This window comes from Cucumis melo, chromosome 12, assembly GCF_025177605.1.
Source record: "Cucumis melo cultivar AY chromosome 12, USDA_Cmelo_AY_1.0, whole genome shotgun sequence".
Taxonomy (NCBI): domain Eukaryota; kingdom Viridiplantae; phylum Streptophyta; class Magnoliopsida; order Cucurbitales; family Cucurbitaceae; genus Cucumis; species Cucumis melo.
In genome coordinates, this window is record NC_066868.1 from 26,687,345 (window position 1) to 26,700,673 (window position 13,329).

The window sequence follows — 13,329 nt, forward strand, 5'->3', positions numbered from 1 at the left end:
GAAAACTATTTATTCAAATGGAAAACTAAGGGAAAATATTATTTTGTTCCAATATTCTTGAGTATAATTTTATTTGAACTCTACTATAAAAAATTTACATTTCTTTAATTAATTTTTTATTTTAATTTCAGTTTAGTTTATAAATCTCTAAATATTGCAACTTCACAATTTTGAAATGCATAAATCTAAAAACTTTTAAGGTAAAAATTTTAACATTTTAAAAAATAAGTGATTAAATTAAAATGACCATAAATTTAACATTATGAAACGTATACATCAAATATGATCAACTATACCTAAAATTAAGAGGCCAAACATAACCTAATATTTTATTTTTGTGATATGAATAATTTTTCTAATTACTTTCTTTAAAGGTGTTGGATTAGGAAAAAAAAAAGTAAAAAAAGAAAAGGAAATATTTTTATTTAAAGTAAGAATCTCCAAAAGAAAAAGGTATATTCTAATATTGTTTTAAATCAGAATATAATATAAATATACCTTTGGCCTTTTTACTCATTCTTCGAAATAGAAAACCTTATCCAATTCGTTCATATTCTCTTGAAAAAATTGCACCCTTTGATGACTCCTGAAATTATTAAGATCACTTTTGTTTTATTTTAAATATATTTTTATTACTCAAATTTTATTCTATATTTTCTAAAAATAATTTTCATCGATTAAAAACATATTTTATATTGTTTTAGAAATTGACATCGACGATTTCAAAATAAGTTCTAAATTTAATCTTTAAATTATATATTTTTTTAGTCTCCAACGTTTAATGTCTACAGGTTACTAAAATTGTACATTTAAAAAACGAATCTATTCTTTGACCTCTAAAATTAGTAGATTTTCTTTTTTCATATATTCTTTTAAATATTTTAACTCTAAAAAATATCATTAAATTTTGATTTAGACTAAAAATGAAAATTTTAAAAAGTAAAATAGGAAGATGTTTTCCCACATGTAAAGAATCCCTATTTTTTTAGAGTAGATATCTTCTTAAGATATGAATTAGAAAAATGAAAAAATATTATGAATATATAATAGTGATGTATCTTAATAGTTTTACTTTCATATCTTAGGTTATTGATATTTCCATATAATTATACTTTTTTCATGATGGATGTGAAATTTAGTTAATTAAATAAATTTTTAATTTTGTTATATTTATAAATACTTTTAATAATTTTATCAATAAAACCAACACCATTAATTTGTCGTTTAATTTTAATAATGGTCAAATTAAAAATCTTAAATTAGAACATTATATCAAATAAGAAAATATTGTTGTTTTATCATATTTTTGTAGATTTATTTATTTACCTTTTTAAAAGGACTTATGGAGATGTTTTTTTTTTCTTTCTAATATTTAATGGTTTAAAAAATTATAAAATTTCCCAAAAAAGAAGTAAGAAATAAGAATCAATCTAATTACGATAATTAACCTTCATAAATGACACAATATGCAGACTTAAATAAGGGAGAAAATAGTCAATTCATTTAATCATTTTCCATTTTTAATTTACTATGATATGATATATTATGCATCGCCTAAACGCGTGAATAAGACCATATGATCTACTTGCTAAAAAGATTAATAAATAACCATACTAAGGTTTGATATTAAATTAAAAATAACAATAAGTTAACTAAAGTTTTAAATGTGTTGAATGGAAAATGTCAACTTTGAAAAGGATAATACATAAAAACTCCATTGGTTCCTCTATTTTAAAGGGGTCTAAATAAATAATTAATATCAAAATTGTTAATTAGCTCGATGATAATTATTTATTTCAGTTCTCTTTAGATTTGGTTCAAGTCGTCTTATTTTTATAAGTATATTAACGACACAATTTATTACTAGTGAGAGTCTATCAACCATAGAGTTTCACTAATAAGTTTTACTATATTATAATTTTACAAGTTTTTGTTTACATATAACAATTGATTCTAAAGGTGTTATCTATTACGACTTTTCTTATTATAATTCATATTTAGCTATCGCAAGACTATTTAAATTTTTTTATTATTTACCTATTTTATGATTATTTTGTATTTAAATTAAAATCAATTCACAGTATAAACTTGAATGTTTACCGTTTAAACTAAAATATAATTATTCGCTATAATAACCAATTTAACGTTCCAATCAAGTAGCTTAAGTTTAGAGAACTTCGAACCTATTTGGTAGATAATTTGGATTATGTTTTATGCTTTCAAATTTTGTAATCTAAGTAGCGTACTTTTTTAAAATAACTTTTTATTTTTTATTTTTTATGTTTTCGTTGTATAACTAGAATTTGAGTTTTATATCTCAAAAGACAGAATTACATAATCATATAAAGACATTTAAAAATACAATATGTCAAGTTAGAAATTCAACTCAATTTTTTTTATTATAGTATATTATATAATGTATTATAAATTATATAATAATATAAAATAATAGTTATATAGATTTTTAGGTTAAATTGGAAATTTGGTATCTATATGATTTACATATAAAATTACTATTTTGGTATGATAAAATCATATAAAATAGTCTAGCTCATAGAAACTCTTTACGAAAGTTGTCAAATCATAAAAACTATATATACGAGATTTTATCAAACAATAGACTAAACACTAACTTTCTCTCAACAATAAAAACTAAAATTACAATTTAATCGACTTTTTAAAAATAAATTAATTACCAACACAATCTTAATAAATAAATAAGACTAGTTTTACAATTATTTTAAATATTTTTTTAAAAACTATAATTCAATTTCTGAATACATCACTAAACATATATACGAAAACATAAAATACAACTTTATTTTCATTAAATCTCTTATGTTTTTTTTTTTAACTCCTCATTCATAATATATTGGGAAAGAAAAATAATTTTGTTTTTTTTTTTTTTTGTTTTGGTGAAAAAAAGTTGAACAATGGAAGATAGAAAATGAAAATGAAGAGACAAAATTGAAAGAGTAAAGAATAAGAGGACATGAGAGCTGTCAAGGTCAGCATCCACCGTCTCTCCGCCGCATGGTAAACGTGTATATTCAAAGATTCCTATTTTCTTTTCTTTTCTTTTCTTTTCAATAGATAATAATAAAATGTTTCATTATATAAAAGTATAATATTTACTGACCTAACCTAACTTCCAAATCTCCAGCTTTTGTTTGTTTTTTTTTTTTATTTATTTATTCTCTTTAAGATTTTCTTTTTCCCTTTATTTATTTATTCTTTAATATCATCCACCATTTCGATAAAATCAAAATATTAAGAATTTATGTCTAAAAACATTATTTTTCTTTTCTTTTTTAAATTTCAGTTATTCAATTTTTACCGTAGTTTAAAAAACCAAGATATATTTTAATAACTTGTAAAGATGATGATTTTTAAATACATCAAAATTTTAAAATTTACTGATCCTACGTAATGATGGAGTTTTATTGATATCACTGGTTCATCAGTGTCTATAATTATCTATCATTAATAGATTTTGAAATTTTTTGTTATATTTGTAAATGTTTTCAACAGGTTTTGATATTTGAAGTAATCTTCCTTTTAAAAATTTGTTTTTGTTTTTGGAACTTGACTAATAATTCAACTATAAAAAAATAGAACATTCGTGAAAATATTTACACTTTATAGAAAAATCAAATATAATAAATTTTATCTTTTAGTGATTTTGTTGTATAGAGTGTAAATAGTTTATCGATTTTTTTAAAAAAAAATTGTAAAAAATATAAGAAATTGAAAGAAATATGATTAATTTTCGAAAATCACCTTTGTATGTATTAAAACATCTTTTATTCTGGTTTTTTTAACATAAAGAAAACTAATTGTTTATACTTTATAAAAAAAACTAAAAGACAAAATTCACCGCACTTGATTGTTATATAAAGGGTAAAAAGTTATCATTCTAATTTTTATTATTTCCCCTTTTCTATTACTTTATATTTTAACTTATAAATTTGTGAAATATCATACTATAAAATTTGATCGGAAGAATTATTGTATTTAGTTGTAAATTTGTTTAGTCGTAAATTTAGATCGATTGGTGTTTTAGAATCGAATGATATTTTAAATATAGCAAAATGAGTTAACTTATTTAGATTGCATATATCTTACTTTATATCTACAATAAACTCATATAGATTGACATATATCACTTTAGTAATAGACATAAATGAATGTCTATACGAATTTATACAAAAAGTCAAATTCGTTATATCTGTCAAATAAAATTCCTAAAATTAGTTTAATATAGTGTTGTGTGTTCTTTGGAGAGTTTCTCTAATATTAGAGATGGATTTTTCTTATTTCGTTGTGGATTTGGCCTAATACCTTTTTTATTATATAAAAAATTTAAATTCTCATACCCTCGTCAAAGTAAGTATGACTCACTTGACATAGTACTTTTTTTTTAAAATGAATTTTTAGTTACATATTTACGATGTATTTGTATTATATTTTCAAATATTTAATTTTAAAAAAAAGTTATTTAGAAAAAATTTAAAAATATACTTCTATAAATCAAAACGAGTTTTTTGAAAAATAATTTTTCTTAAATCAATCCAATCGGTCCATTATACAATGATAGACATCTTGTTTAAATTGGTTTATTTTATTGATAGGTGGGTTGAATTTTTAATTAAGATGAACAAATTGAATCCATGTGCCAATTATTATAGACTAGCACTCACAAATATATGTCCATATTCAATAATTTAAATATGTCAACAAAGAAGCAATTTATCCAATAAACACTTTCCTTAAACAATATTCAACAAACGACCCAATTGAAAAGGGTCTCCTCCAATCATTTAAATACTGTCAAATTGTGTATAAAATGTAAAATATTATACTATATATCATTTGATAATTTATTCATACAAATGTATAAGAAAAACGTGGCTGAATTTGGAGATGTGAAACTAATATTATATATATATTTCATTCGATACATTTTCTTTTTTTTTCTTCATGTTTTATATTTTTTGTTTTCTAAGTTTTTTAAGAATTATAATTATAACATAAATATATGATTTATAACTATTTATGCTTTTATTTTAATTATAATTATAAAAATATCACAAACTTGTTTGATAGTTTTTTTCTTTATATTTAAAAAACAACTTTTCTTCTTATTTACCAATTTTAATATGTTTATATATAACTTAATCTATACACTTTTGTCAATGTCGTTGATGTAAATATAAAAATAAGATTAAATAAATTTTTGGAAACGTTTTTAAACTTCTAAGTTTAATTATTAAATAATTCTGTTTTCATACCTATTGAGCTTCTCCGACGAATATATCAATGTGTCTATTTAAATCTTTATGATAATTTTTAAATAAAAAAACTCATCTTAACTTTACTACAAACACTTTATTTTATTTTCGATCATGATTAATTTTTTTTAGTACAACAACCTAAGATGAAGGTTGAAGCTTTGATTTTTAGGGACGAAAGTCGTGCTAATACACTATATGTTAAACTTACTTTGGTTTAACAATAAATTAAGTTAGAGTAATAATGCTTGGGTACAACTTATATTTTTTTAAAAAAATTAGCTTTCAATTTTTTACAGGAAAAAAATTCAAATGTTTGTGACCAACACACGAGAATAATAAATAAATTGTGAGAAAACAAATCATTGGTTTTATAAAGAAAAATGAAAACGAAAATAAGTTTCAAGCTGGCCTAATACCATCATCCAAAATGACCTCCAAAAATTTGTTTTATGTTCATGTTTAACGAACGTTTCAACCATTAGTACATATAAATGAGAATAAACACACCAAATGAATGGTTGATAGACAAATACGAAGTTTAAACACAAAAAACTAAAAATAGAATATCATTATATAAGATTATGCTTAATTTGAATTAATCGTTATAACTTTTAAAGTGTCTTGTTAAATTGGTTCGACACATCTAAATTAGATGTGAAATAAGTAAAATATATATATATTTTTTTTGTTTAGAAAAGTCAAATTTTTAGAGAAGTTAATTCTCAAAGGCTACACTAATCTAAATTTTACAAATCAACATATAGTCTAACAATGGTTTTATTTAAATTATCTTAAAACTGTTAAGTTTTCTAACTAAATTTTTTTACTTTTGCAAATTCAATCCCAAATTCAATCTTAAAATATTTATGCTAAATATTTTAGAAAAAAGCAACCAATGTTTCTAAGTTACAGTTTATAAATTTTAATATTAGTTCATAAGTTTCAAATGATTATGTTTATTTCCTACAAGTTTTCTATTTAACTATATATTTACTTTAGTTGTTAATGTATATAAATTAATAATAAAATTTGAATTAATTATAATTAAAATTGATTTTAAATCGTTAAAAACGTTTTTGAAGTATCCGCTCAAATTTTTGGGTCAACTAAGATAGCATCGAAATTACTTATCGCACTGCTACTTTCTTCACCTATCTTCTATTTGCCTTTTAGATCATCGAACTAAATAAAAACCAAACTTAAAATTCAAAAGAACACGAAATAAAAACAAAAAAGAGTACAAGATCTTAAAATTAGAAAGAAACTATTTGACAGTATAATGTTACATTTCAAATCAATTGACAATAAGAGAAGTAGATAATTTAATTCTCCGATATTTTTTCAATGTGAAATTCTCGATATGTTCCTCTTAAGATAGTGTCTCTTTTGAGTTAATCAATTCTCAATTTCATTTTATTTGATTGAATATCTATTTTAATTTTATGAGGTATGATACTAAATAAAAGAAGTAGTCTATCTATCTTATAAAGAATTTGAATCGAGTAGATCTTTCCTTGTCCGAGAAACACTAAATTTAAAAAGCAGAAGAAAGCAGCAAAAACGAAAGATAGAAAGAAAACAACAAAGAAGAAATTGAGTTGTCAAAGTGGCCTATCAACAAAACTCTTTGATAGCAAACGTGTTGCTTTGCTAAACCCTCCCCCTCACCATTCTCAGCACTGTCCCTTCTCTCCATCCATCGCCTTGCCGCTGCGTCCCTTCTACACGCGGCCAAACGCACAAAAACACTAAAAAACAAATCCCTAACTTTTTCCTTATTTCCAAAACACCCCCCTAAAAACCACACAATTTCCCCATTTAACCCCTCTCCTCCAACTTTATTAAATTAATCAATTTAATTTCCCCCAATTCCCTTAACTTTATTTATTCATTTATTTTTATTTAAAATTCTCTCGTCTTTATCTCCCCAGACATTTATTTATTGGCACAGCCAAAGAATCAGTTTCCCTTCACCCAATTACTTCAATTAATTCCCAATAAAAACTGATTAAAATAATGCAATGAATCTGTGCTTCTGAGATGCCCTTTCTGTTTCCTCATTAGAAAATTCTCAGTCAAAACGAAGCTCCTAATCCCACCGTTATCCTCATTCCTTCAATTCCCCCTCCTCCTCCTTATAAATCTACTCAATCACAAATGGCTCTCCGATTTACTGCTAGTTAACAGCTCAACCACCATGTTTTCCTTCTCCTTCTTCTTCTTCTCTCTCTGATTTCTCGTCCTGCCGCTGAACCTTTGCCTTCTTCCCGGATTCCTCCATATATTCAACCGATCACCGGAAAAAAAAAATTCCCTAAGCCGGAATTTAGATCGGAGAAGACGAAAAAACCGATGGCTCAAACGACGCCGTTTAGTTTCACTGACCATAAAACCACCTCCAATTTGGAGCGCTTTCTTCAATGCGTTACTCCTTCTGTTCCTTGGCGAACTCTTCCTCGGGTAATTCTTTCTTTTCTTTTTCTCCTACAATCAAAATTTAATTTAACTTTCATAACAAATCCTACATTCTCCCATTTATTCATTTCTGCATTTGTTTATGCTAATCCATGTGTACATAAATTTTTTCCCCCCCCATTTTCCACCGTAATTCTCTTCAAAATTCCAATTCTCAACCTAAATTGTCGAATTTTTATCATCGATCTCTTAAATTTTAAAAATTAAAATTGCTCCATTTTTCATGGTCAGCTTTTTGATATTATTATTTTTGTATAAATTGAAAAGTATTAATGGAAATGAGTAGAAAAAAATGGTGATGCTTAATTTCCTTACCATTTCTGCATTTCATGGATATTTATTACATTATTATTATTATTATTATTATTATTATTAATTTGACCGGAGAAAGATAGAGAGATTTTTTTTTCATAAAAAAATGAAAAGAGTTTGGAATAATAGAAAACGTGGCGGATAGATTTCTAATTTCCTTAAACTCGCTGGGTCACACTTCCCTGTCTTTTCGTGTAAATTATCTATGGGCCCTTAATGGGCCGATATCTTTACTCTATGGACCCATTAAGATGGTGATGGCTTTTATAATTCCAAGAATATACTCCGAATATACCACTCTTTTTAATATACTAATTTTTATTTATTATTTACCAAATCAACCGTTCTTATTCTTTTTTTTTTCTTTTTTTTCCTTCTCTTGCTTGAGAGTTGAGAGGGCAAATTTTATTTTGGTGAAAAAGACAAATATTTTAGGGTATAAAGTTCAAATATAATTTATTGAATTTAATTTTTCTTTCCATATAAGGACCAATTCACTAATTCAAATTCACCAAATTATTTAAAAAACGAAAAAAAAAAAGACAATAGTAGAGATGGAGAATCAAACAATTGGCTGATCCCTTGATTTTTACACTGGGATTCTCAAACCATTTCTTTATTTTATTGAATCAAATACCCATTTGGGATTTATGATGTCTATCAATTAGAGTTTAATATGACGAATAATCGAAAATATTTAGTTTTCATTAGTAATAAATCGTGATACACCCGGTTAAAAATTAAAACTTTGCTATACTTTTAAATATTTTTTAACTAAAGTTTTTGCTATATTTAAAAATATACTAAATTAATTTTGTTTTTTTTAAGCATAATTGTTTTGAAGCTAATGGACAGAAATAAGGAAATTTAGTGTTGGGTCGAAGTCGTCCCCACCTTATCTTCAAAACTTCCCATGTTTGTCATTTGCTTAAAAATACAAAAAATAAAAGGGTTGAAAAAAATCTTAATTTTTGAAATAATATTTTGAACTTACCCTACAAGAGTGGCCATAAAGCAACGTGCCTAAGAGACGGGTCCCAAATTAAATAGATACGACATATAATTTGTTATCGTATGTCTTATCTTTAGAAGTCTTTCCTCTGTGTCACGTGGCATTTTGATTGGTTTAAACTTCTAATTTCTTTTTCCTTCTCTATTTTCTTCCCTTCCATAAATCAAGAGCAAGACTTTTTGTAAATTAAATTTCATTCATACTCATCCACAGAACTCAGAACTTATGGGTCGTCATCATATGTTGTCGTGATGTGTATAAAAAATGTTGTCATGATTTCATTCTTTTTTTTACTTGTCAAGATATATGACCCCAGATTTAAATATTATTTTCATAATGCTTGACTAGTTTTCAGTTGGCTCCAAATTTATTAAATTTACCGAAATCGATCATTTTAACTTTTTTTTTTGTTACCCTCTTAGACATTATATTGTTTTCTCTTTGGATAACAAGGAAGGAACCAACAAGGAAGGGGATTGATGTAAAATTAAATTTACCACAAGATTGTAAATTAAAAACTGAGTTTAGTGGTAATTTAACATGATTAACTTCTGTTTAGAAATCAAGAGTATCTTACTTTCTCTTAGCTTAACAGCTTTCTTTTCCATATAGAGCTGCCTTCATGATCTCAATAGTCAGTGGCAACAACCTGATAAAGATACTGTTCAATACTTCACACTTGGTGAGCTGTGGGATTACTACGACGAATGGAGTGCATACGGTGCCGGTATCCCTATACAACTGAATGATTCGGAAACTGCTACGCAGTTCTACGTGCCTTATCTGTCTGCAATTCAGATCTATACAAGCAAGCCTGTTGCCCCTTCCAGGTATACTGAAGTAACTTTGTTTTATGTTGCCGTTTGAATTTGAAAACTCTGTTTCTATTTGATAAATGATTGTTTAATGGAATGGGGTGGCAGTGCGATACAACTAAGGGAATGTTTGAAATACTATTTAGATTTGATTGCATTGCAGTGCATGTAAGCTAGATTTGTTTGAATTCTCTTTGTAGAAACCGAAGATACGATATTGACATGGCAGAATGTGAAAGCGATTCTTGGAGTGACGATAGCTGGAGTGATAACATGTCAAGATCCCTGAGCAACAACTCTAGCAGAACATGGGATGCGGTTTCTGAAGATTCGAGCTTCGACCAGGAGGGATCATGGCCTCTGAGGGAAAAACTTGGTTACCTCTCTTTACAATATATGGAGATGTCTTCTCCTTATTGGAGAGTGCCTTTTATGGACAAGGTAAATCTTTAGTCTATTGTTTCAAATTAACAGTTCTATAGCTGTTCATAAGCCTTGGTAGAAGATCAAACGAAAATTTTGATATTCAAATGAATAAACTAGGTGGAGTTATACATAGGAGAATAAAAGAAGTGTAAAATGACATTATCAAAATCTTCTTCATTGCTTATTTTAGACAATCTCCATTTCAGATAACAGAGCTAACTCAAACCTATCCTGCACTAAATACACTTAGGAGTGTGGATCTTTCTCCAGCTAGTTGGATGGCCGTTTCTTGGTAAGACTCGCCTTCCTCTATCTACCGAACGACAAGATAGCTTCTTTGCTGTTGATATTTTCTCCTCTCTTCCTGTTTCCATTTAGTGATTTTGTTCACTGTTGATTCAGGTACCCTATTTATCATATCCCTAGTCAGAAAAACGACAAAGACTTCGCGACGTGCTTTCTAACTTATCATACATTGTCCTCATCTTTCCAAGGTGTGGAACTTTCTACAGTTCTTTCCAGAAATGTAACAAACCTTTTATCCATCATAATACTTAAGATCAATGTTTGATTGATGACTGCAGATTGCTCTATGAATCATGAAGGGAAAGATGGATGTAGCGGTTCCAAATCCGAAAACGGGGGTCAAACCTATGCTAAAACTAGTGCTTCTACTTCTACTTGCCTCTCCCCATTTGGCCTGGCCACTTATAGAATGCAGGGAGATCTATGGTTGATGCCAGAGACGTCTGATTACGAAAGAATCGTCGATCTCTATCATGCTGCCGATTCATGGTTGAAGCAGCTTGGCGTCCATCATCACGACTTTAACTTCTTTTCTCTTCACTCAAGCTTGTAAATAATCGGTTTTGTTTTTTCCATTTCGTAGGCTGCCTAACTGACTCTCCTTCATGCAGGTTGTATGTTTGTGTCCATGGTTTTGCAACCAACATGAGAAACTCTTTACCTCTGCCTCTGCCCACAGCAGTTCATTTTTTTGGAAGTTAGAAAGCCTAAGGGGTTTGATTCTGAGCAAGCAGCCCTTTTGTAGTTTTTTTTTAACTCTGGAAAAATGATGAACATTGTTGTGCTTTTAAAAGCAGAGGCATTTCCCACTGAGTTTTGGTGGAGTTTTTTTTTTTCTTTTTGGATTCAGGCTTCAGTTTTTGTCTCCCCACTGTTTTATGGACATCCCCTAGACATGTAGGCTGGTTTTAAGACATGCCTTATTGGGAGTTGTTTTAGTAACTGAGTGTTAATTTGTTGGTGGAGTTGTATTGTGAGTTCTTGTTACTGTTATCTTTTTGACCCTCTTTTCCCTCCTTCTTGAATAATAATATTGATGTACCATTTTGGATTAAAAGATATAATCGATAAAAAGAAAACAAATAAAGTAACAAATTCGAGCCTGAGATAGCACATTTGGACCAAATTGGTCATATGAGAGTGCTAATTTGAGCCTCGATTTCATCTAAAGTTGAGGTTGAGTCTAACAATTACCTAATTCAAAGCATTTGAACTTTCTCGGGTGTGACTAGCAAAATATCAAATTGGGTACCTTTGCATACTTCAGCCCAACAAATTAGAATAGAGCTAAATGGTTATTCTAACGATGTTTTGAAACTTTGTTGTGGATAGCTTAGATCATCGACTTCTACAAAATATATCATAATGGTAAGAAAAATCAAGTTGATTCTTACTCCCAAATCTTAAGACTTTCTTACTATTACACACTAACTTAAACACCGTAATTATGTGCATATTTTTCTTCCTTTTGCAGGTCATATTCTTTCTCCTCCAAATAAAATTTACTTTTACTGTCACTTAAAGGTTAGACTCTCTTTTCTTCTATAGATTTGCATAGTCAAGATGTACAATATAAGTAAAAAACAACAATAGTTTTTTCCACCGATGCTCGTTTCTTTTTAAGGATAAATTTATTTCTTAAATTTTGGAATTTATGCCTGTTTCTAATTTTAGAAGATTTTATTGAAATTAAATTGTAGACTAATTTTCCATTTGAATTTTATTATGGGTTGTGATACATCAACATGAGATCCTAACTGAACAATAGAAAGGAAAACTTATGCATTTTTTATAAATAAAATAAATACAACATATTTATTGTGGTTGATAAAGTATTTTAAAATTTCAACTAGTTTTGTTTTTTAATGTGTCTAACTAGTTCGTTAATTAATTCAATATGGAATATTAATTTAACATAATTTATTTTCAAAACCAATTATTTCCCCCAAAAATCCCAATTATTATTATCATTATCATTATTAATTTGGACAACTCTCCAATCCTTTATTTTGAATTAAAAGTATGTTTGGTTGAATATTTAGTTTAGAAAAGAAGTTAAAGTGTACAATAAACATTTCTAAAGGTATATTAAACCATTTTCATCATAGATTATAACTTTTTTTTTTTCTTTTACACAATTTTAGATTTACATATTCACGAGAAAAAACAGCATAAATAATTATACTTTACTACTTTTTTTTTTTTTTTTTTTAATTTTAACTTAGTCGTAAATAATGATATTGGAACTTTAGTAATTTCTTAAGTGCCGTTGATGTAATTTATTTAAGGAAATCATTCTTCTCTCGCTTATAGTCCAAGAAAAGAAAAGAAAGTCATCTACAAATGGTTCTTTCGTAGGTAAACCGCCTAAACAATACCATATGTGTATCAAATTGACTTCAAGAAATAATTTCTCTCTCCACTTGCAATTAATTTATTATTGGAAATCTTCTAGTAAAATAATTATCGATAAAAATTATAATCGTAATTTCTCTAGATCTCGAAGAATACGTACGTTTAGTTTAAGAAAATTTATAAAATACTATATTTTATAAGAAATAATTTTCATACTACCTCCATTCATTGCTTGTCACTTAGTTAAAGAATTTTTAAGAATCAATCAATCATCCATCTAATAACATGTTAAATAATTCACGAAGGTAGATTATATCGGAATTTGTTTGTTTTA

The 13,329-nt window shown here is 26.9% G+C and overlaps 1 protein-coding gene across 1 annotated transcript; it reads left to right on the forward strand.

The window, feature by feature from the left end:
- The first annotated feature begins 6,972 nt into the window (after positions 1–6,972).
- Positions 6,973–11,633, forward strand: LOC103482746 (uncharacterized). The gene is made up of 6 exons (XM_008439051.3): positions 6,973–7,754; positions 9,706–9,923; positions 10,109–10,349; positions 10,541–10,626; positions 10,737–10,828; positions 10,919–11,633. Exons 1-6 carry the CDS (start codon positions 7,647–7,649, stop codon positions 11,191–11,193), a joined length of 1,020 nt encoding a protein of 339 aa, XP_008437273.2. The 5' UTR covers positions 6,973–7,646; the 3' UTR covers positions 11,194–11,633.
- The last annotated feature ends 1,696 nt before the right edge of the window (positions 11,634–13,329 follow it).

Coding starts and splice junctions, on each gene's coding strand:
- LOC103482746 (XM_008439051.3), top strand. CDS start 7,647: ATGGCTCAAACGACGCCGTTTAGTTTCACTGACCATAAAACCACCTCC. Junction 7,755..9,705: donor CTTGGCGAACTCTTCCTCGG/GTAATTCTTTCT, acceptor TTTTCCATATAG/AGCTGCCTTCATGATCTCAA. Junction 10,627..10,736: donor AGTTGGATGGCCGTTTCTTG/GTAAGACTCGCC, acceptor CTGTTGATTCAG/GTACCCTATTTATCATATCC.